The sequence below is a fragment of the Mustela erminea genome, chromosome 5 (genome assembly GCF_009829155.1).
Source record: "Mustela erminea isolate mMusErm1 chromosome 5, mMusErm1.Pri, whole genome shotgun sequence".
In the NCBI taxonomy this organism is placed as follows: Eukaryota; Metazoa; Chordata; class Mammalia; order Carnivora; family Mustelidae; genus Mustela; species Mustela erminea.
Window position 1 is genome coordinate 18255161 of NC_045618.1, and position 24384 is coordinate 18279544.

Consider the following 24384-nt stretch of genomic DNA (forward strand, 5'->3'; position numbering starts at 1 on the left):
CAACATGCCCCTTGGAGCCTCAGTTTCTCCCTCCGCAAGGCCAAGGCTCTGGCTTTTCCTTCTTTTGAGATGCTCCCATTTTTGCCCAAGGAGGTCAATCCCTGTTCTTGGGGGCTTCCTATGTAATGGGAGAGTCAGTGCCCAGTTAAAAAATGGAGCTGTCAAAACAAATGAAAAACTTCCAGCGTAATCAGTGAGGGAACCAAATATCTAAACAGATCTCTCTTCTGGTAAAAATAAGGAAATGAAAAGCAGTTACGCGTCACATGGCTGATTAGCAATAAATTTCACTTGTGACTTGACGGCACCAAAGTCTGACTCCTGACTTACTTTCCCTGAAAGGAAAACATTATCTGCGATACTCTCTCATTATGAAAAACAAACCCATCCCTGGTGACTCAGCCCAAGTAGACTTTTTTTTTTTTTTTTTTTTTTTGATGAAGCCTTCCCTGACCTCACACATTCTCTACTGTGTTCCCATAACACCTGCAACAGCCCCGGCTTGCCCCCTCCCCCAGGGCCATCCCGGGCAGGAGCTAGTATTCTCAAATCCGTCCCCTCTGCCCCAAACACACTGTTTCACATGGTGTATGCCCACAACGGAATCAATCAAGAAATAAGGTGTTTTTTCTATTGTAGTAAAATAAATGCAACATAAAATTTACCATTTTGACCATTTTTAAATGCACGAGTCAGTGCCTAAAAGTACATTCACACCATTGCATGACAACTACCACCACCCCCATCCACCACACAACTCTTCATCAAAATTAAAACTCTTGGGGTGCCTGGGTGGCTCAGTGGGTTCAAGCCTCTGCCTTCAGCTCAGGTCATGGTCTCAGGGTCCCAGGATCAGGCCCCACATCAGGCTCTCTGCTCAGCAGGGAGCCTGCTTCCTCCTCTCTCTCTGCTTACCTTTCTGCCTACTTGTGATCTCTATTAAATAAATAAATAATCTTTAAAAAAACAAAAAAACAAAAAACTAAAACTCTAAACCCATCAGAAACTAAGTTCCCATTTGCTGCTCCCCTCGGTCCCTGGCAACAGCCATTCTACTGTCTGTCTCTATAAATCCCACGACCCCAGGCACCTCATATGAGTGGAATGATATGGTACTCGACTTTTCATGACTAGCTCATTCACTTAGCAGGATGTCCTCAAACTTCATCCAAGCTATAGCCTGTGTCTGAAGCTCCTTCCTTTTTAAGGCTGCATAATATTCCATTGCGTGTACACACCACATTCTGTTTAACCATTCAAGCACTGACAGACATTTGGGTCCCTTCCACCTTTTGGCCACTGCAAATTGTTATCTGCTGCTGTGAACATGGATATGCAACCATGTGTTCAGCTCTATGCTTTCAATTCTTCGGGGTATATACTAAAGTAAGGTTGCTGGATAAGACTACAATTCCACATTTAATTTTCTGAGGAACCGCCATAAGGTTTTCCAGTGATTACAGCCTTTCCATGCCCAGCAGCAAAGCACAAGGGTTCCCATTTCTTCACATCCCTGCCAACACTTGCTATTTTCAATTTTTGGGGAATCGTTGACCTAATGTGTGAAGTGGTCTTTCACTGCGGCTTTGATTTGCATTTCCCTAATGACAAAGTAATGTTGAGCATCTTTTCATGCGCTTATAAGCAGTAAGTTTTAAACCAAAGGAATTAACTGCTCTTCCCCAGAGAGCTCTTCTCACAAAAGCAAAACACCGTCACTTACCTTGAGTTCATAAGGTTGATTAAGTGGTTTGGATTCACAATACATTTCCCTTGGAAATATCACCATTAGGTGATGCCCCCCTACCAAGACCCCCCAAGAACTCTTGAAAGAGGACTATGCCTGAATCCCAATCCTGGGAAGAGGAGACCCTGTAAGACGCAAGGGTGTGGAGCAAGAGGGCAGTTCCGGCGCACTGTCCCAGAGGAAGGTTCTCCAGCAAAACATTTCCCAGCCGGGGGCCGTTTCTTCTCTTTATTCTTTTCCTATTTTTTTTTTTTTAAAGAGAGAGAGAGCACATGAGCAAGTGAGCGGGAGGAGGGGCAGAGGGAGAGAGAGAATCTTAAGCAGACTCCATGCTCAACATGGAGCCCGACACAGGGCTCGATCTGAGACCTGAGATGATGACCTGAGCTGAAATCAAGAGCTGGATGCTTAACCAACTGAGCCACCCAGGCACCCCACCAGGTGCCATTTCTGCAGCTGGCTTCCCACCCCCTGATTAAAGCTTCCTCTGGAAGTCCCCGGCCCCAGACTCTGGGGACTCCCATCTCTGCAAGCAGCCTTCGACCAATAAGGAGCACAGATTCTCAATTTTCTCCAATTTCAATCTAAAATATTTTAATTCATTTTTCTGGATAGGTACAATCGTGCTTTTCAGACCCCATGCCCTAAATTTTGCCCGGGGATGGCACTTCTGGCCCCAACTACTCATGCCCTTGACCAGGCAGATCTGGTTCTTTCCTAGAAGGCCACTGGCTCCCTAGTTACCTGGCTGTCCCTGAGGCAGGAAGAGTGCTGGGAAGTACCAGTCACACTACCATGTGAATGACTCGTTTCTATCATTAGGCCCAACACATGGGCTTTTGGGGGATCCAAATTATCCCTCTCCTGGAGGAGAATGTTTCATGCTCTTCCACAGAAGCAGAGGGGTACCAGGAAGGGCAAGAAACTCAAGGGAGGGAGGCACATTTCCCAGAGACAGAGAGGTTAGACAGCATACTTCTGAAACGCCTCCAGATGTAACAAAACTAATGTGAAGGTCAGAAAAGGCAAACACAGTTAAGAGCAAAACACAGAAATCAGACAGACCCAGGAGGGCATGGATTTTGAATAAACAACATCCAATGTGTAAATCCTCCACCCTTAATGACAGTAACTCCTAGTGGTCATGGTAGACGTGCCGTTCTAAGGGACTGATATGTATTCATTTATGAACACTTGTAACCATCCTCTGAGATGGGCGTCCTTATCATCTCCCATTTTACAGATGAGAAAGCTGAGGCAGAGATGGCAAACCAGGTGTCCCGGAACAACACAGCTGCAGACTCCTTTGGAGAGGTTCCGGGCTCTAATTCAAAACTCCAAATGGAACCTGGACTATCCACCACGACTAGGGCAGACAGCATCTGGAGATGGCAGAAGGCCCGCTTTCTAGATGAAGAAAACACAGACCAGTTGAGATACTTGGCTCTACTTGCTCAAACAGGCAGAAGATGATTTAAAATTCAGAATTCACTATCCTGATAGCAGAAAAGTAACGCACAATCCCCCGGGCCACATGATGTCACCCTCCCAGGAAGCCTCTTGCTTTACTGCGTTTTGCCATGTTATTTGTCCAGTGAAAACAGTTTTGGCCACAGAACAAGCAGCACGAATCTCCACGCACCAAGTGTGGGCTAAGGGCCGGCGATTGCTTCTCATCGAGAACTACAATGTGCCCAGTCGAGTTAAAAACATAAATCAACAGGAATTAAAAAGCACCAGTAGCAAAGCCCAGACCTGGACACAAAGTTGGCATCCTCCTTCAAACAAATCAACAAATCATTCCTCATTTCTCTCAGCCTGGGCGGTGGGGGTTGGAAACAGAACACGCAAGATCTGCCAGCACTGCGGGGGGTCGGGGTGAGGGCAGGTGGGTGGGGACGGGGGGTGGGGGTAGAGGCCCCTCCCCGTCTCAGGTCCACCAGACCGAGCACAGATGGGGACGAGGGCCCTCTCTCACCTGGCTTCCCTTAGAAAGTCAGAAAGCAGGGGCCTTGGTAGTGAACATGAGAGGGCTAACCTGGAAAGGTTTCCCTTTGAGAGGAGTCTGGTAGGACTCTCACAGTTGCAGCACTGGTCCTTGACCTTACCAGGTACCCCTGAGGCCCCTGATGAAGGTAAGGCCTCCTCCACGGGAGCTTTTCTGAAGTCCAGGGAGGCAGTTTCCAAAGGGCTAGGCTGTGTCAACTGCCTCACTGGAGGCTGCTCCTCCGGAGGTCTCCCTCACTGGAGACTGCTCCTCCGGGGGTCTCCCTCACTAGAGGTTGCTTCTCCGGGGGTCTCCCTCACTGGAGGCTGCTCCTCCCAGGGTCTCCCTCACTGGAGGCTGCTCCTCCGGGGGTCTCCCTCACTGAAGGCTGCCCCTCCCGGGGTCTCCCTCACTGGAGGCTGCTTCTCCAGGGGTCTCTCCTCACTGGAGGCTGCTCCTCTGGGGGTCTCTCCTCACTGGAGGCTGCTTCTCTGGGGGTCTCTCCTCACTGGAGGCTGCTCCTCTGGGGGTCTCTCCTCACTGGAGGCTGCTTCTCTGGGGGTCTCTCCTCACTGGAGGCTGCTCCTCTGGGGGTCTCTCCTCACTGGAGGTTGCTCCTCCGGGGGTCTCCCTTACTGGAGGCTGCTCCTCCTGGGGTCTCCCTCACTGGAGGTTGCTTCTCCGGGGGTCTCCCTCACTGAAGCTGCTCCTCCCAGGGTCTCCCTCACTGGAGGCTGCTCCTCCGGGGGTCTCCCTCACTGGAGGCTGCTCCTCCGGGGGTCTCCCTCACTGGAGGCTGCTCCTCCCAGGGTCTCCCTCACTGGAGGCTGCTCCTCCCGGGGTCTCCCTCACTGGAGGCTGCTTCTCCGGGGGTCTCTCCTCACTGGAGGCTGCTCCTCTGGGGGTCTCTCCTCACTGGAGGCTACTCCTCCAGGGGTCTCCCTCATGTACACCCTCACTGGTCCCCACCAACCCTGACCCATCAAGAGGCCAGAGCAGCCTCCCCAGCACCTTTTCACCAGTCTGCTCCACTGCTCAAAAGGTTTCAAAATCCCCCACTCTCTACCCATCACTGAGTCTCTTCTCAGGTGCCCATGGTTCTAAGGACTGGGTCCACCCCCTCAGCGTGCACCGCCACCACAGCCCCCACAGGCCCTGCCCTCCAAGGGTGCTATCTCCTGGAATCCTGAGTCAGACTCCCTGAAGCCCTCTCAGGTTCCTCAGCAGGTCAACGACCCCATCCCAATAGCTCACACACTTCTCCACGGCCTTCATCAGCTGCCATAATTAAGCAGTGAACACATGTGCCTGGGACCGTTCACCAGAATCTGATGGTCCCTAACTGGAGAGTAAGCCCTTGAGGAGAGAGAAAGTAGTACACGTTTTCCATATGCTCTCAGAGGAGCTGAGGTCACTGGAGGCCTTGATGTCGAAAAAACAGGGCTTTGTAACCTCCCCATGGCTCACCTTGTACCTCTCCCCTTTAATTTTTCTTTTTTTAAAGATTATTTGAGAGCACGTGCAAGCGGGTACAGGGGGAGGAACAGAGGGAGAGGGACAGAGTCCGTACTGAGAGCGGAGCCCAGTGCGGGGCTCAGTCCCTCGACCCTGAGATTCATGACCTGAGCGGAAGCCAAGAACCACATGCTTAACCCACTGAGCCATATCGGCGCCCCCACCCCTGCCACCCTCCTCTTTAGATGGAACATAACCTTGAATGTAAGGATCCATGGGAGCCAGTTGGGTTGACTTAAAGACAACTTCTCTTGTAGCTCAGAGATGCAGCCTGTTAGTGGTTCCAGAGGCTGAACTGAGGCTAAAGTGAATGAATTAAAAACTGCACAGGGGGGCGTCTGGGTAGCTCAGTGGGTTAAGCCTCTGCCTTCAGCTCAGGTCATGATCTCAGGGTCTTGGATCGAGCCCCGCATTGGGCTCTCTGCTCAGCAGGGAGCCCACTTCCTCCTCTCTCTCTGCCTGCCTCTCTGCCTACTTGTGATCTCTGTTTCTCTCTGTCAAATAAATAAATAAAATCTTAAAAAACAAACAAACAAACAAAAACTGACGGGACAGAAGGGAAAGGAGGTCCAGCCTTGAGTAATGGTGCTTGGGGCACTCGGGAGACCAGAGAAAGGCCAGCGGGGGCCGCCATGGCATATGGAAATGACAGATAAAAACATGCCTTTGTGGGATGTTTTCGAGCTGCTGGTTCTGCTGGGCATCTCAGCTATGTTAGTGCTGATCCTCATAGCATCCCGAACCTCCCAAGCTACAGAGGCGAACACAGACGCCCGTAGCTCCCTTCCCCAGATGCCTCCCTGCATCAGAGATAGCAAAGCAGAGAGGTGTGTCTGGAGACGGGGCTTCAAAGGCAGTGCTCCGGACACACAAACCCCACTGACACGGGCAGATGAAAGGGAGGCGCTGTACCAGCTTGTCCAGCTGAGCTCACATTCACCCTGTTGAACATTCACATGGCAATTTTACAAGACACTTTTTTTTTTTACAAGGTATGCTTGAAATTAACATGCCAGGTTCAAATGATTATGTTTACATTTTCCGTAAGAAATATCCCGCCTCACCGGTCTCCTCGGGAGCATGAAGTTGTTAAGGATAATTTCTTAGGTGTTAATTAGTTTCAGGAGTCCTCTTCACGCCATCCTAGACAAGGAAACTTCCGGGGCCGGGGGTCAGGGAGCTGACTGCACCTTCACCGGTCCCACAGTGGGGTCAATCAAAGGCCTTGGCCAAAAGCCCAAAAGGAGAAGGCGCCCTCGAGGGATGAGGGGCCCTTATGATCAGCTGCCATCCCTATCAGGATCCAAGGCAAAAGCTTACTGGCCTCACCAAGAAATCAATGCAAGAAATAGAAGCAAATATCTGTTCGCAGTATTTCTGCTGGTTCCAACCAGACCTTCCAAAGAACTCCAGCTCTTTCTGCCTTGTGTCTTGGGATCTGAAGGCTAGAAAGGTCATGAGAATTGCCCCCAGCCTGCCCGGTGATTCAGGATAGTGAGAACAAGCAGCTGCAGAGGCGGCCCAAGACTCCACCCAGGTCCTCCACATCAGGCCAGGTCTGGACCACAATACCGCTGAGCCCAGCTGGACTGCCTGCCTTCAGTCCAGGCACCCAGCACCACCAGGGTGGCCCGCAACCAGCAACTGGTGGCAATGAATGATTCACTAAATCCTATGTGCAGGGAACTCAGGGAACAAGGCCTCCCTCCACAGGGATGGGGCAGCCTTGCCACAGGGCTGGACTAGCAAATAGCCTTTCCAGGAATTTTAAGATTTTTGTTCACCTCCGTATGCAAAAAGCCTGATGAAAGAAAGATTCTATTTTATTTTTTTAAGATTTAGTTATTTTTATTTGAGAGAGAAAGTGAGCGAGCAGGAGGGAGGGGGAGAGCCAATCTCAAGCAGACTCTGTGCTGAGCGCAGAGCCTGATGTGGGGCTCGATCTCACCCCCCTGAGATCATGAAACCAAGAGTTGGATGCTCAACTGACTGAGCCATCCAGGTGCCCTGAAAGAATGAGTTTAAAGATAATTTCATTGCTTTCAAGTTCTACATAGTAAGGACTAGCATGATAAAATGTCTCTGTTGGCAGAGCTATAATGAAAAGATGACGATGAATTTGTTGTAAAAGAGTCCTTCCAAGTGAATGAGAGGGGGAGGTGGGCGAGGGTTTACCCTCCCAAGAAGTTTCTGTTTGAGGTCTTCCTATGTGCCAGGCACTGGGCCATTTCCAGGAATTCAAAGATGACCGAGGTACCATCTTTCCCATTCCCGGCCACTGGGAGAAGCAGTATGGGGGCCATGTGCTAACAGAGCTACAGTCTCACGGGACCCCCTGGCATGTACAATCCAGGCCATCAGAGAGGGTGAAATTGTAGCTAGTGCTTCACAAAGTTTTCCAGAGGGCAAAGTGGTAACATAGTTGTTTTAAGCAAAGGGGATTCCACCTGCCAAGGCAAAGAGACCTCAGTGTGTACAGCCTGTTTGAAAAAGAGATGAAGGAGTGGTTGGAAACATGAAACATCTGAAACAATGGCACATGGCAATCCTCTCTGAGAGCCCAAGAAATGATTTCCAAATTAAAAATAATAAAAAGCAATCATGGGGAAACACATCTAAAACGTTCAGGGGTAAAGGGGGAATAACCACGTATACACTAAGTGTCATCTCAACTAAATAAGTGAGAAAGTGGATTCTGAAAATACCCCCAAAAGCATGAAACCAAATACAGAAAAATACCTAACAAACTATATATGATGTAAGACCTAATACCGGTGACCAAGTGTCTGTTCCCCATTAGGAATTCTGACTGGTGAACATCCTAACAGACATAAAATTGCCCAAGGCAACACCTGTAAGAATGATAGTGTTACCACATATTTCAATAGCGCACTGGGAAGTAAATCTTGCTTTATTTATTCTTGCATTAGTAGGGTGTTTTTTTTAACCCTCTAATTGTGAAAGAAATATTTTAGAACTTTTTATTTATTAAAGTCCTGTAGAAACATCTTCAACCCTGAATTGTGAAATGTACGCTAGATACAACAATTCTGCCAAAACTGTTTACATCACTTAGGAAGACCCTAATTGTAGCTCATTCTTAAAAGAGTCAGCTGACACCATTCAGCAATCTTAGTCCAAAACCAGATCCCAGTGATTTCTAGAGAAGCCTGCAGTCCCCACATTTTCCTGCAATCGGTTCCCAGGAACCAAGCCAGAAGGCGAAATCTAAGGGATGGGGGATGATGGGGGTGGTGTCTGGAGGGAGGAGGTCATTGCTATCTCCATCCTTGGGGCCACAGCTCACTTAAATCAGTCACCAAACAGGCTGAATTTCCTTTCTGACCACTAGGTGTCGCCTACGCATTAGTGAGGTGGGCAAAACACACGGGACACTTCAAAGGCACTGGTAGAAATGGACAACTGGCAGAATTACGGGAGGGGGGTGGGGAGCATAATGAAAAGATCCTTGAAGTCAAAGGTGAACTACAGCGGTTTAGCACCATTGGCTAAAAAAGGTAAAATCGTACCACTGAGCTTTAATGAGCCAAATGCATCTTGTCAAGCACTTTAACAAAATTAAGTTTTATTGTAGAACATTTATTAAGCCTCTACTCCAGGTCAGGCTTTATATCCATCACATATAAATGACAAGGGCAGTCCAGTATCTAGTATGTCCTATATTTCCGGCACTATCCAAACAACACCTGTGTTTAAGAATGTCCCATCCAAAAGAGCAGTAACAAGGTGAAGTTTGAGGGGCTGAGTACATGTCAGCCTCTGTTCTAAGTCCTTGACGCAGGTCACTTAATTTTTATAAAAAATGAATTAAGTAGGTTCTACTAAAATGACCGTTTCACAGACAAGAAAACTGAGACACAGGAAAATTAAGGAATTGGCCTGGGATCTTAGCTACTGAGGAGCTGAGATTTCATGCAGGCTCACTGGCTTCCCTGCTCCCTACAGCCTCATACAATGACCACAGCTCAGGTGCAAGACAAAACACATCGCCACTGTTAACCAGCACAGTAGTGGTTACGAACTCAAAAGGAGTAAGGGGAGAGTTAGGTCTACAGAAGTGACTGTAATCTGGAAAGCTTCAAGAAAGAAGCAGACTCTGAGTTAGAAATGAAAAGACGTCATCTCAGATCTATCAAAACCACAGAACGGTATTAGGGGAAATGAACTCCACCTTTAGATAGCTAACACCAATGGGACGCCTGGGTGGCTCAGTTGGCTAAGTGTCTGCCTTCGGCTCAAATCATGATCCCGGGGTCCTGGGATCAAGTCCCATGTTGGGCTCCCTGCTCTGTAGGAAGTCTGCTTCTCCCTCTCCCTACACCCACCCCCTCACATGCTCGCAATCTCTTTAGATAGCTACCATCCTGTCCCTATTTTAGAGATCTGAAACCTAGAGGTTTCTAAAAATAAAAAACTCCATCCCCCCAATTTTTCTGACTTTAGTTTTCCATATATACTAGAAAATGTTTTTATGTTGTTGTTTAATGAGAAAAGGAGAAAACCTCCCCAGTTATTTTAAGTGTCTACATTTCTGTTGAGACTCAGAAAAAAAACTTAAATAACTTGTTCAGAGCCAAATACCTAACTGGCAGCAAAGGAGAAACGAGGACCAGGTGACTCTGCTGTGCTCTAGAGTTGCCCCTCCCACTCTTCAGTATGGGGAGGAAGGGGGGATAGCAGAGCAACAAAAAAGGAAAAACATTCCAGACCATGAACACAGCAGGAACAAAACCACAGAGATGGGAATGGCACTGTTCATTAACCACAGAGCTGAAGCGTGGGTGCTGGGGAGTGCTGGGAATTAACATAGGATCCCTATAGCAGAGTCTGACTAAGGATGTATCACAGCCCAGTATGAGGAGCCCTGCACTTGATTCTTGAACTACAATGCAGCACCACAAAAGGCACATGCAGAAGATTTGAGGTTGGCCAATCCAGCAAACCAGGGAGAGAGCCCAGGAGTCAAAGTGGCCAAAGCAGCTCAGAGGGCCCCTGAGCATCTCCTCAGAGAGATGACGCAGGCCTGGCCTGGACCAGAGTGGAGCCAGAATCAGGAGCAAATCTGAATGATTTCAAGGGACTCAGTGAGGCAGAAAGGAAACAGTCAATTAACCAGTCTCCCCAGAAAAGAATGGGTTGTCGAACTAAAATTTAACTAGACATTCCATCCCGAGCCGACATCCGTTGCTGGAAATCTTACTGAGGTGCATGTTAGAAAGCAAATCCCAAATCTATCTCCCAACCATGTAAAGCGATGATATCAAATGAATTTTCTATAACCAAACGATACCATGTTGCGACCTAACGTATTTCGTGAACTCATTATCCACAGAAATCAGACAACAGAGAAAAGGAACGCTGAACAGAGGCTCTTCCTCTGTCACTGGTCTCTTTCTTCATTTGTTTTCATGGCACTCTGTGCTTCTCCTTCAAATCCTGCGTATGTGAGCTTGTATATTATCCCACAATTACAAGACCCAGACAAAAAAGAGGCAGAGAATAAATTCAAAACAACACAGATAAATCTGAGCCCATCTGATGATTTTACAATCTAAATAAAGCTAATGATTTAGAGACCTGTTTGCCAGGTGGCTTATGGACCTCACACCTTGGCTTTCTCTAGGCTTCCTACTTTTTTCCAGGAAGTTATTAAAAGTCACTCAGATACTTCAAATTTGGGGGAAACGGTTGTGCAGAAACTCATCTCTCCCTAATTACCATCAGACTTCTGTTCCTTAACTATTCACTAGAGCTATTAACTAAAATTTGCCTAACCCAAATTGGTGCTGTCTCATTTACTTAGTCAAGTATGTATTTCCAATGATCAGTTTGAGAGAGACAAACCACCCACTGATTGTATTTTTACCGGAGAGGACAAGCTGAAAGTATGCATCCAAAATATCTCAGGAAAATTTAAAAGTTCTGCTCTATAAAACATTTATGCTTTAAGACTGTCAAAATATATTTGTGTTTCCATGTCAAGAGTAATTTAAACAGCAGTACGCATACACCTGAACTGCCAAACTGACAAATAATCCCAAAGCCGGTTTAAAGAAAGTTAGTGCCAGGTTAAAATGATAGTAGGCATACAGAGTATACAAGACAGAAACAATAACATATTTAAAGCTGTCAGAATTTGAATGGATGGATGGAAACACACGCACACACACAATTTTGAACAGCATTTTTATTATATAATTATTACTGAAGTAGATGCCTGTCTTGTTAAGGGGGCTAAAGAGTGAGGAGTGAGAGAAAAGAATCAAGTTTGGAGGTGCCTGGGTGGCTCAGTGGGTTAAGCCGCTGCCTTCAGCTCAGGTCATGATCTCAGGGTCCTGGGATGGAGCCCTCATTGGGCTCTCTGCTCAGCAGGGGGCCTGTTTCTCCCTCCCCGCCTGCCTGCCTCTCTGCCTACTTGTGCTCTCTCTGTCAAATAAATAAATAAAATCTTTAAAAAAAAAAAAAAGAATAAAGTCTCAACCATCCCCCCCACCCCTGCCCACCACCAAGAACCTTCTGGACCAGGAATAGAATAGTTCTGAAGTCTTTAAATATATATTTTTTTAAATCCAGACTATTATAATGTAAGCAATTTAAGGAAGGCATGGCTCTCAGAGCAGTATTTGGCGGCACCAGCCACATGCATCCCCAAGAGGCTAAGCCACCAAACTATTTCAAATAAGAAAGTATGAGCAGCAAGACCATCAGCCACCCTACATGGGCAAAGTCACTCAGCTCCACAGACGTATCCACAGCAACTTACACCATAAGCCAGCACCAGCACTACCCAAAGAGAGGATAAAGAGAATAAAGTCAGTCCCCACGTCCCTACTTACTTTTCCCAGGCATAAATAACAGCAACAGTACACTTTAAAAGTTACTATAATCATAGGTATCCATCCCTCGTCATAAAAGAAACTACTTTGTTATGTTCCAGTAAGATCCGAATAGCAACCTGTAAGTTAAAAAATTCTTCTAGTCAGAGCAAAAAAAAAAAAAGAAAAAGAAAAAGAAAATGAAAGCCTTGCTTACTAGTTTCTTTAGGGTTCTAAGTAAACACAGTGAGTGATTTCTATGGTTTGACTCTACCTTGAAAAGTGTATGTAAAATATTTTATGGTATCAGAATGAATTTCTAAACTTAAAGACCTGAGTCCCATAAGTGTTGTGTGTTTTTACTGAAAAAGCTGAGGGAGGGGAATAAAAACTATTTCTCAATTCAAGAAATATCAATATTTCCTTAAGATTTTTGAAATGAATCAATTTCATAAGCCATAAGTGAAATTGGAATAACTGGAAAAAAAAAAAAAGTAAGGAAATCTTCAAAACTGATAGCTGGGATTTCACAACACGAGTAAAACGGACGCTTTCAAAGTTGAAAACAATCTAGTCTTCGGAAGTTCAAAAGTCTCAGAATCAAAGATATTGTTACTATTTTGAGTCCAGAAAAGGCCATCGCAATTTAACAAAAGAAACAAACTTCATCTTGCCAAGGGAATATGCATCTATCGCCATAACAACTTAACTTGTTTTTCAAGATCCTTTGTTTACTAATCATTTTATACCAAACATATGCCCTTTTCTCAGAACAAATCAGTTTTTTACCGGTTCTTGGAGGTGGGAGGGGGAGGGTAATACATATCTCAGTTTTAATCTTTCCAAATACTGAAAATTAGTTATGCTCCCCAAATGTCAACAAGTCTCAATGTGCACAAACATCAGGACTGTTGCACGTACCACACCCCGCCCACCCCAAGTTTAAGCCAGATCATCTCTTTACAAGTAACAGGAAAACCTCCTCTTGATAATCTGAGGCCAAACACTATATTTTCAAGGGTTGGCCGGGGGCGGGGGGGTCAGAGGGCTTCATTCACTATTCACTTTGTTGTCTTTAGGGTGTTCAAAATTTTCCTGCCGAACATCTCAGAGAAATCTAGAAACCATATCCCAAGCGTGTGTGCAACCATTATTTATTTAGCACAATCGAGAGGAGGGCATCTCTTGGACTCAGATAGCACCGGTCACAGGTTGGCTAAGAAAAGCTATTCAAAGCAAGTTGGCTGGCAGGCACACACGCCCCTTCGTGGATTTTTTTTTAATAAGTTTTGAAAACAAATCGCAATAAATCACAACACAGAGAGAAACATGGCTTCTACTTTTTAGGATTAAAAAATTTTTTTTTCAAGATTTAATTGCCTCCTCAATCTTCTTCTCACCTCTTCACACCCTTAAAAACAGCAAGTTCTTTTAAATCATAAAGCCTTACAATTTAGAAAGTGTCCTGATAATTTCCAGAAAGCTAAGCAATGTGTAAATCCAGAATGGTTTTGAAGTAAGTTTCATCTTTCTTACAACTCAAAACATGCTGTGCAACATTCATGTACACACCTGTAACTCCTAAAGTGTTGGCAAAAGGTAAAGGCAACACTCCATACTTTTAATCACAATTGTCATAACCAATGTTCTCGAAAAGCAGAGAGGCTGAGCAAAGATGGGTAAATGTGTCCTATGTGTCATGGCCCGCTGTGCCACTGCAGTAGGGGTAGTATGTTAAGGTGGCAAAAATGGTACAATACAGGCCTTGAGAAGATTCAGCAACACTGGTTAACTTCATATTTGAAGCCTATAGAAATGTTTTTAAAGAGCCTTTAAAATGCTGTTTGCTGTCTAATTGATTTGAAAACAGCCTATCCTGTGTCGTGTCTAAAAAAGATCTGAATATCCAAGCAACTTTGTTTCATGCAGGAGCTTATAAAATGCCCCAAGGACAAAAGCAAAGTCCTATCTGCCTACACACTGCCTAGCACAGGGTCCAACTTTCATACAGAAGGTGCCCAATAAGTGCTGGCTGGATTCAGCTGCTTCTCGCAGCACATTCTCACGAAACAAATGAAGCCAGACTTTAAAGGAAGCTACTGTCCCTTGGGGTCTCCCCTTGGCAAAACTCTAAGGCAACAAGTGAAAATGATACAGCTGATTTTCATTAGGGCCCTGATCTTGCAACAATAAGGACAGGAAACATTTTTATTAGTAAACTAAGTCTTAGACAAAGACCAAAAACAAATGTAAACAACAATTATTCTCTATGCCTTTTCCTGTTAAAAGGCCAAGGTAAACCTGGAAAAAGGCATAACAGTTAAAAAACAAAAATGCCTCTGCTATATTTGTAAACCTTTTGTTCCATGAGAAATCTGAAATGTAAAACAATTGCTGTATGCCTGCAACCACCGCTATCTCTTACAAAGATGGTGTCTCCTGCTCAGGTTCTAGAGCTCTTTAAAAAAAAAATAAAATGAGCATCAAAGAAAAAAACCACCACATTCATCCTCAGTCTTTACTACCAGAGTAGTTAATCTATGAAAGTGGAAAGTCTTTCCTACCTTAAAACATACATTATTTTTTCTTTGTTAGAAAACACATGTGAGAAAACTGGAAATAACAAAAAAAAACATCCAGACTCGGCTCCTAAACTTTAATCTTGGAAAAACCAACTTCACTTCAGATGCAGTGAAGGATTTTACTGTCCAAATCTGACTTTCCCTGGCATTGGTCTTTTTGGTTTTTTTGTTTGTTTGTTTGTTTTAATCCAACCCCCTAATCCCTCACTTCAGCTATGTGGAACCAAGATTTTTTTTTCCCCCTTGTCCATTTCTCCTGTGACGTTTAATCCCTGCTGCTCAACACAGAACCTCCACCTTGAATTTGTTGTACTGCTTGCTTCTAGGCATGGATCTGAAGAACTCCACAAATGAAGAAGAGACAGACACCAACCTGCCAGACAAATTTACTAATTTTAATCTAATCTCTATGTTCAAAGGAACAGAATGCATTCTTGCCAACCTTCACATAGCTCTTACCAAAAAACACAACAGGTTTACTGGGATGTAATTCGCATGCCATAGAAGTCACTAATTTAAAGCATACAATTCAATGGTTTTTAGTACCTTTGGAGTTGTACAGCCATCACCACAATCTAATTTTAGAACATTTTCATCACCCCCCCCAAAAGAAACCCCATACCCATTAACAGTCACTCCCTGTTCCCTCCTCCCCACCCCCCTTCACAACCACTAATCTGCTTTCAGTCTCTACAGATTTGCTTATTCTGGACTTCGTATAAATGGAATCATACAATATGTGGTCTTTTGTGACTGACTCCTTTCACTCAGAACTTTGTTTTTAAGGTTCTTCCAGTCAACCTTAGCATACTTCTTAAGGCTGGATTTTTCTAATCCTTCTGACAAATCAAACATATAACCTTTTAAACTTCAAATCCTGACCCACACCCCATCCCTCCTCAAAAGTACCATTTACTTGCTAGTTCCCTCTAGGGAGTCTAAACTATAATTTGCTATTTAGGTTCTTTCCCAACTTCTTATTCTGGGCTCTTCCTCTGGTAATAAAACGCCAACTTCTTTAAACACCAACCTTTCACATACCTATATTTCTCTGACAATAGGACATGGCTGTGCCTGGGGCAGAAAGATGACTGAGTCCTTTTAATGAGATGGCCACAGTATGTTTGAAGTGCATATGGGTTTTGAAAAAGAAGAGGAAGGAGAAGGGAGAAGCCCTAAGATGATCTATCACTCATAACTTCCATGAACCCCTTATTTAGATGCTCTGTTCACATACTGATACAAGCACATATGAAGTTCATCTGCCTCAACAGCTCCTAAATAGTCTAAAATTTAAAAGAAAATCACCCTACTGCTGTAGGTTTCAGTGTTCAAAGAGTAAACACTAATCCTTAAATATGCCAACACAATAGGAACCAACCCCATCCAATTTTTATCGCTATACTAGAGAGCCAAAAGAACTACCCATCTCTGATTGGATTCAGTAGTTTTCATCAGAATTAAGTCTTCTAGCACTTTTCTAACAAAGAAAAAGAACACATACATGTTAACACTGAGTTTATCGTTTTCTCCTGAAAACTTCAGAGCTGTGGGAAGGAGCAGACGGGGAGTGAGGACTTCCACAAACCAAATCAGGAGTCAGGGTGCCTTCTGGCGATCCGTCAGTTTTTCAGGAACCAACAATTTTGGAGGGATCCCTGAGAAAAACTTTGGTCTCTCGGTATCATGAAAAATGTCCCTTCTCCTCCTGTTTTCTCAAGAAAGAGCTGCCTTTCAGAAAGTATTTTTCATGAAGATCGCTCCAAACAACAAGCCATCCTATTTTAAAATGCCCGACTCCTTCCTCAAGAAGCAAGGCCATCACCGCCGTGGTGAATTTCAGAACTTACTAACGTTAAATAATAAAACTAGAGGCATAACACACTTCAGTAGTATGCCATAAAAAATGGATTGGCTCTCCTGTGTCTTCTAAATTGCATTTTAACTTTTAGAGGCTAGGAAACCCTCTTTTGTCGTCGTCGTCCCCCCCCACCCCCCGCCCCATACCATCTGTAATCCTTAGAAGGGAGCCGAAAACCTTTCGTCCAATCCAGTGAGCTGGAAGTTTAGAAAACAAAGAGCAGGAGAGCTCAGATTTGTGGAAGGTCCGGCCTCAATCTGCGACTTACTCCGTGTAGTAAACACTAATTCTTTTAAAAATCTGCTCTTACTCCATCATGAACTCATTTCTTACAAGACACTTAAGAAGGGTTTGTTTACACAGTCTTTCCGAATCGCCCCTGTGATGGGGCCAGATCGCCCCCCACCCCGCGCCGCCTCCCGACTCTCCCCCCCCCCCCACTCCTCAAGGCTCAGTCGTGATACTTTTTTTTTCAAAGTTAATTGGCACCACCTGCATACCCTCGGCAAACATTACTCACCAACACGCCCTCACTGTTCCCAGCCCCAGTTCTCCGACTGCATTTAAACTTTAATCGTGTTCAAATTACCCTACCATCGTGAATGTGCCAGTAAAGTATGCTTCGGTTTTTTGAGGATGTGAACCCACCTCCCTGTCCTCCCTCCATACACCGTGGGGCCCTAAATCCTCCCGCCCTCCCTCCTCGCGCTTCCCTACCCCTACCCGACGCTACCAAAACAAAAGCTATCAGATTGCAAGCGATAGCGAGCGCGGAGCGATACTGCTTATTAACTTTGTGCAAAGGGAGTGCGGGATGTGGGGGAGGTAGAGTCACCCAACTCTGGCCACAAACCCAAGGCGAGGGCTCTGCGCTCGCAAAACAAAACACCCTCCCGCCCACCGCCCCCGCTGCCGCAGACCCTGGCGCTCCTCAAACCGCGGCGCACGACACCTCTCGCCAGGGCCAGGCGCCTAGGTGTCCCCAAGCGGCCGTGTGGCGACAGCTAGAGCCCGCGTTGCGAGCACGTGTGTGGACATGCACGTCGACTCGGACCACACACCTACTCCTGCACAGTCGGACGCTGCCGGACCACCCCCTAACCCCGCCAGGAGGAGAGGCATCTACAGGCGGACTGCAACTGGGTTGAAGAAAGTCCCAGAACCCTCTAAACTAGTGGCCCAGACGCGTTCCCGGGAAAAGCCTGACTGCTGTAGAGCCCCCGACCTTGCAGCTTTCCAGGGGCGGGGGCTGCTAAGCCGGAACGCTCCCCTAACCCCAGAGCAGAGCAGCCGCGGGAAGCCCAAGCTGGGGGGTGGAGGGGGAAGATCCGGCGAAAGTGACGGGAAAGGAAAGGCCAGTATCCCAAAACGCCCGAGGGGCCAAGCGCGTTGGCGACACGAGGCCGCGCCGGGAGGTTTGGAAACGTGTCCTGGGGCTACGGGGCCTCTCCTCGGGCGCCTTGTCCTGGAACGCCACGGCCGGTGGGCTCCCCGATCCCCGCCCCCGGGCACCGTATCTGCCCTAACAGCCAGGGACCCGCGCGGCCGCGGGAGCTGTCACCGCCGTCTGAGCGCCGCGCGGGGGCCAGCTTTCCGTGCGGAGTGGCCCGCGCGCCCGGAGGGGGGTGAGGTGTGGGTGGCGGGGCCCGGCCCGGCGCGAACTTCCCCGACGGATCCCAGCGCGGGCACGGCCGCGGGGGAACAAGCACTGCCCGACACAACCGGTCCGCGGGGCAGGACTCTCGGGACAGCGAAAGAGAAAGCCCCCGGGGCCCTTCCCGCAAGAGGGTGCGCCGAGCCGGGGCCCCGGGGCCGCTCCAACCTTCCGGCCGAGCCCCTCCGCATCCCGCCCCGCCGCTCCCGAGCCCGGGGGCCCGACAGCTGCGGCGATGGCAACTCGGGTTTCGCAAACAGGGCGCAGCCCCTCGGAGGAAAAGTTCCCGCAGTGGCCGCGGGCGGCGGGCACATACTCACTTTCTCCACTCGTCGGCCAGAGCGAGAGCGCGGCGGAGAAAAACAGGAGCCCCCACAGCGAGGTCGGGGACCCTCCTCCGGAGCCAGACTTCATTCCTTTTATTTGGGACGAAATTCCCGTCTCACAAAAAAAAAAAAAAAAAAAAAAAAGGAAAAAGAAAAGAAAAAGGAAAGAAGAAAGAAAAAGAAAACGGGAAAGAAAAAGTCTCAAACTCAGTCTTCGCCGCCTCCGAAAACAGGGCGACGGAAACAATACTCCAAAGGCGGCGCCGGCCGGGGACCCTCCGGGTGCGCGGGGCAGGCGGGCGGCGGCGCGGGGCGGCCCCTCAGCGCCGGCAGCCTCGGCCCAGGGCTCGGCGGAGTCGGGAACCCGAGGCGCGCCGGGGCGGGCTGTCGGCGTCGTCGGCCTCCATTTTCAAACCCAGAGAGGCAGGAGGGGGGAAAAACTGCACAGAAAGGGGGCAAAGCCCAAATTCGTCTCAGCGAAGAAAAACAAACGCGACCCCAGGTAGAGGGGGAGGCTGTCCGACACCCGAGCCTCCGCGGCTGGAGGGCGCGACGCAGTTCGCAAGATTGCCCCGAAGTCCGGGTCGCGGGCGAGGCCGGCCAGGGGCAGAAATGCGGAGTAAAAATGAATGAGCGGCTCCCCCTCCTCCTCCTCCGGGCTCCGCTCGCCGCCGCCTCCTCCCTCAGCGCCGCCGCCGCCGCCGCCGCCGCGAGCTCCTTCCCAAATCCAGAACACACACAAAGCGGCGGGCCGGCCGCGCCGCGCTCAGCACTCCCGCCGCGCCGCCCGGGCTCCGCGCCGGCCCCCGCCCGGCCCCCGCCCGCCGCCGCCGGCTCCGCGCGCGGGGGCTCCGGCTCGCTGAAGGTCAAAGCCGAGGCGCGCAACGCGCCGTGGAGCTCCCCTCGCGCGGGAGGGGCGTGGAGGGCCCGGGGAGCGGGGCCGAGGGTCTGCAAGCGCCGGGCACGGGCGCGCCGGGGGCAGGCTCGCTGGCGGCGTCCCTCTCGCTCGCTCGCCTCTCTTGAGTTCGCCTGGTGCGCTCGCTCCTCCTCGGGTTTTTTCCCTTTTTTTTTTTTTTTTTTTTTTTTTCCGCTCAGCAGAGTTAATGCTGGTAAACAAGAGCCTCAGCCTCACCGCGCCGCTGCCGCCGCCGCTGCCACACACTGGGGGCTCGCGCGCGCGCGAGCTCTCGGAGCCGCGCACACGCGCCCGCGCGCACACTGGAGCGGCCACAGCCGCAGCCGCGGCGCGCCGAGGGCCCGGCCCAGGCCGGCGCGCGCCAAGAGACGGAGCTCGGGATTCCAGGGACGTGCGGAGCGGAGCCCGGGCGTGGGGTGCGAGGCTGCGAGGCACCGCCCCCGCCCCCCGCCCGCGCAGGCACACGCGCGCGCGCGCCCACACGCTCTCGCCCCCACCCGCACTGCGCCGGCCACCCTGCACGCGCCCTCCCCTCCCGCAAGACTCCAAAAACAATGCCCCCGGCGCCGGCCCGGGGCTCGGAGGAGGAGAAGGCTGGGGAGGAGAGGGGAGGAGAGGGGAAGAGAGGGGAAGAGCGGGGAGGAGGGGGTGAGGGCGGAGGGGGCGGGGTGAGCGGGCAGTGCGGGGCCGGAGAGGTTCATTGAAAAACAACAGCACGGCTGGAAAGCGCGTTTCCTCGGTTCTTGAAAAGCTTCATTGTTTCTTGCAGCTGTTGCAAAATAAATAAATAAGTGCGTGCATGCGGCATTTTTTTCTCAGCGTGCTGGAAAACCCGAATGTGGCGGGAGGGGCACACCTGGGAGAAAGGAGACCCCCAAGCTACTAAGGCGGGCACTTTCACGCAAGGCTGGGACGGCCGCGGCCTCGCGACCAGGGAGCCCGGAGTTCTGGGGCTTGCGGGGAGCTGAAGGGGAAGGGCGCGGCCCGCGTGGCTTGGCTCAGGGGCGCGAGGGGGAGACCGCCCGCCGCCCGCCGCGGGCCGCGAGCCGGGGAAGGGGGGCCCAGACAGGCTGCCCCGCGTGCCCAGGGCGCGTCCCCGCGGCGGCCGCCAGGGGGCGCGGCTGGCGCCGGGGAAGGCCGGCCGACGGAGTGTCGCCTCCCTCCGGGAGAGGAAATGTGGGGGCCCGGGCAGGGGGCTTGCCAGGCTGGGTCGCTCTGACCGGGCCTCCACGACCCGCGGCCCGCCCTGGGCGCTCCTCGCGGCCTCACGAGGCTCGGGGCCCCACCACGTGGGCGGCTGCGGGGAGCAGCCGAAGCGCGTGCACAGTGCTGGGCTGCGGGGCAAGGGAGGCTGAGGCTGGGGGGGGGTGAAGGGGGGGGCGTGTCCGAAGGGCTCCTGAGGATTGGGTGGGGGGCCGGGGCCGGGTCTTGTATGGGTCTGAAGGCTGGTGTCTGCATCCCGGAACGTGCCGCACACACCCGCGACCAGTGGTCACTGCGGAAACCCATCCGCACCTGCCGGGTGTCCTCCCGAGCACGTCTCTCAGTTTCGTTTGCTACGTAAGTGACTAGAAACCAGCACCAATTCCAGGTCTCCTTGGTGGTTTTCTTGAATGTGACCGAGGAGCGGTTTCCCCAAAGCGAGACTGCCCTAGGACTGCCATCTAATGAGTAAATGCTGCGGAGACCAGGTTCTCAAAGGAGAAACAGCCCAGCAATGGCTGGAGAAAGGAGTTTTAAATACGTGGACTTTTAAAAATAGTGATTGGACCACGTGTCGTCTGTAATGTGGTCCGGTTTCATGACTCAGGCTAATTGATGTCAATAATAAATAAAAAAGAAGATGGCTAATAAAAGAGTTGTGAATGTCTAGATCGAGTGCAAGTGTTTGTCTCATAAACAATCAGGCTGTCTGGTAAGAGGGGAACTGTTCTAAAGGAAAGGTAGGTTTCTTTTTTTACTCTAATTGTAAAAGATTTCCGCGTTACATTATGCATCCCATCGTTCGTAAATAATTTTTTTAATTAAGAACTGAAAACAAGTCAGAAGCTATCACGGTGGAAACCCAGCCCTTTCCCTCCCTATATTTATTTCCTAGATCATTTTTCCCCTTGGAAATTTTTAGCTCAATTCAGTGAGTCAGTGTATAGAAGGGAAATAAATCTTTTTTTTTTTCTTTTTTAGTTAAGAGAGTCATTCATATGGGATTTGTTTGTGTTTAACTGGAATTCAGCTTAATTTTCAAATACAATGTTCCAGTTGTAGATGTTTCTGGACATTAGCAAAGGAAGAAACATATTAGAATCTTTGAAAAGAAACTCAATTTAGCATGTATCATTTAAAAATAATGTACTATATGTGAATAATTAAAATTTAGGTTACTAATTTTTAAAATATTTTTTCAGCGAGTTCCCTGCATGAGCTTGATCTTGATGCCTACAGATCCCTTCTGCAGCTAAATGTAAAGGAATATCAAAATTACATTCTCATCATATTTAGTGTTCAGAATTTTTAATACATACTTGTAAATTAAGACAAAAGTTTAGAGCCGATTTTTAAAAGGTGAATGCTAATATAAGCAGCTTTACTACAGAATATATTCCAAGGTTAGTAATAAAAATGCCCATCGAGTTGTCCCTGAGAACATAAGGAGGTTTATGGAATAAAAAGAAATGTAAGATTATTTATATTGTAGATCTTTTTTAACCAAAATTATTTTTCATTTGTGAATTTTTTAAATGTTTGTGTTTTCCTAAAGTAATAGGAAATAAATAAGATTAAGTTATTTTAGACAGTGAAGTTAGATGCTTACTATTATAGAGCTTAATATTGAAAAGAGAATGAAAATTTAGATTGCTTTTCAGCTCTAACTTGCTCACCTAGACAAACAAGGTGATTTGTGTTTTCTTCAAGCATTACATCCTGCATATCAAAGTCAAACTTATTTTTTCAACCTTGGAAATAAAATCATGTAGTAAAACATTAATTGGAGTCTGCTTTATAATAGCACCAACAATGCATTGCACATTTTGCTTTATGCAATTTTCCCCAGGTGTCTTATAAATTTCCCTTCATTTGGAAATGAAACTGGTTGCTCACTTTCACTTTTTAAAAACTGTTTACTTGAAAAGTTTTATTTCAAAATATTCTGCTCAATGTACCAGATGCCCCCAAAATGCAATATGTACCAAGTGAAAATGTGAGAAACAGCACAGATGACAATTGATAAGTATTCTAAGTATACAATACAGTGTGGTATATTTCCAGAAAGGAAAGTCATTCAAAGCAAAAGTGAATAAACCACAGCCACACACACATGGGCAAAACTTTGAAACACAATTTTTAATTAAAAAAAGAATGCAAGTTTTGAAAAATAGCACATGACACCATTTTGATAAAGCTCTTAAAAGGACAACAAAAAACATGCGGCAATTTTTTAAGTAAGATAATTACACAGTAAAGTATTTTTGTTTTGTTTTACTTTTATTTTGGCAAGAGGATTAATAAAGAACACAAAACATAGGATCCTGGTTACCTGTAGGACGGAGTGGGGGAAACCTCATAGGCACATGCAATGTTCTCAGAACTATGTTCATTCTCAGATTGGGTGGTAAATTTGCAAATTTCCACTTTATAATTATGCTTTATAACTAACACATATATTACACATATTTTTATATGTATAAAATACAAAAGAAGATGATAAAAATACGGGAATCACAAAAGAGATCATCCCAGTTTTCCAATATGACTCTTTCAAATTCCAAGTTGTTTGTAAAAACAACTCAGAAGAATTAAAGAACCATTAAAATGATCTAGTTAATCAAGGTCTTATCCTTAAGTATATTTTTCAAAAGAATGTTTACCTATAACCTATCAGTGCAATTCAGGACAAAAACAAGTCTTGAAATAAAAAATGTAGAAGAGCTCACGGGTAACTAGGTTTATTAATTAAGAGTGCATTAGTGCATTACGTAAATTGTCCGGCAGTTTCCTGTAGGGTTAAACACACACCTAACTTATGATCCAGCAATTCTACCCCTAGCTATTGAACCAAGAGATGCGAAAATAGATCCTCAATAGACCTCTATGGGAATGTTGGTGGCTACTTTATTCGTAATAGCAACAAACTGGAAACAACCCAAAAGTACATCAAAGGAGAATGGATAAACATATCATGATACATTCATTCAATCCAATATTGCTTAACAATTAAAAGGAACAAATTCTTAATACATACAAAAACACAGATGAGCTTCAAAAGCATAATTCATAAGCCAGGCACAGAAGACTACCTACCGCATTAGTTCAGATAAGTTCAACAGCAGGCAAAACTGATCTATGAGATAAAAAATCAGAATCATAGTTGCCTTCAGTGGGAGGCAGCAGGGTTGTAGATGATAAGGAAGATGCATAAAGAACTTTGGAAGGTTCTGGCAATGCTCTGTGTCTTGATTGGGGTATTGGCCATGATAGAGCATGTGTTCATCAAAAAGAGACCAGACAAAAAAAAAAAAAAAGACCAGACAGGGACGCCTGGGTGGCTCAGTGAGTTAAGCCGCTGCCTTCGGCTCAGGTCATGGTCTCAGGGTCCTGGGATCGAGTCCCGCGTCGGGTTCTCTGCTCAGCAGGGAGCCTGCTTCTGCTTCCCTCTCTCTCTCTCTGCCTGCCTCTCCGCCTACTTGTGGTCCCTCTCTGTCAAATAAATAAATAAAATCTTTAAAAAAAAAAAAAAAGACACCAGACTATAACCTTAAGATGGTTGCATTTCATTGTGTGCAATTATATCAGAATTTTAAAAGTTTTAAGGAATATATTGTACAATTTAGAAATTTTGTAGCTGTTCTAAAAAAATTTTGCACAATGATTTCCATTTTTGCTATTATGTGAGTTAGCAGAGATGCTCATCTCCAGCCTTCATGCCCACAGCTGTCTCTACAGAAATACACTTTTCAGAGGT

At 47.4% G+C, this 24384-nt stretch overlaps 1 protein-coding gene across 1 annotated transcript in view; it reads right to left on the reverse strand.

Annotated features, from left to right (window-relative positions):
• IGF1R (insulin like growth factor 1 receptor) overlaps nt 1-18907 on the reverse strand; it is a 301355-nt gene extending 282448 nt beyond the window's left edge. The window contains exon 1 of the mRNA XM_032342166.1: nt 18503-18907. Within this exon, the coding sequence (XP_032198057.1) occupies nt 18503-18596 (94 nt within the window). The 5' untranslated portion in view covers nt 18597-18907. The remainder of the gene's footprint in view (nt 1-18502) is intronic.
• Between the last annotated feature and the right edge of the window lie 5477 nt (nt 18908-24384).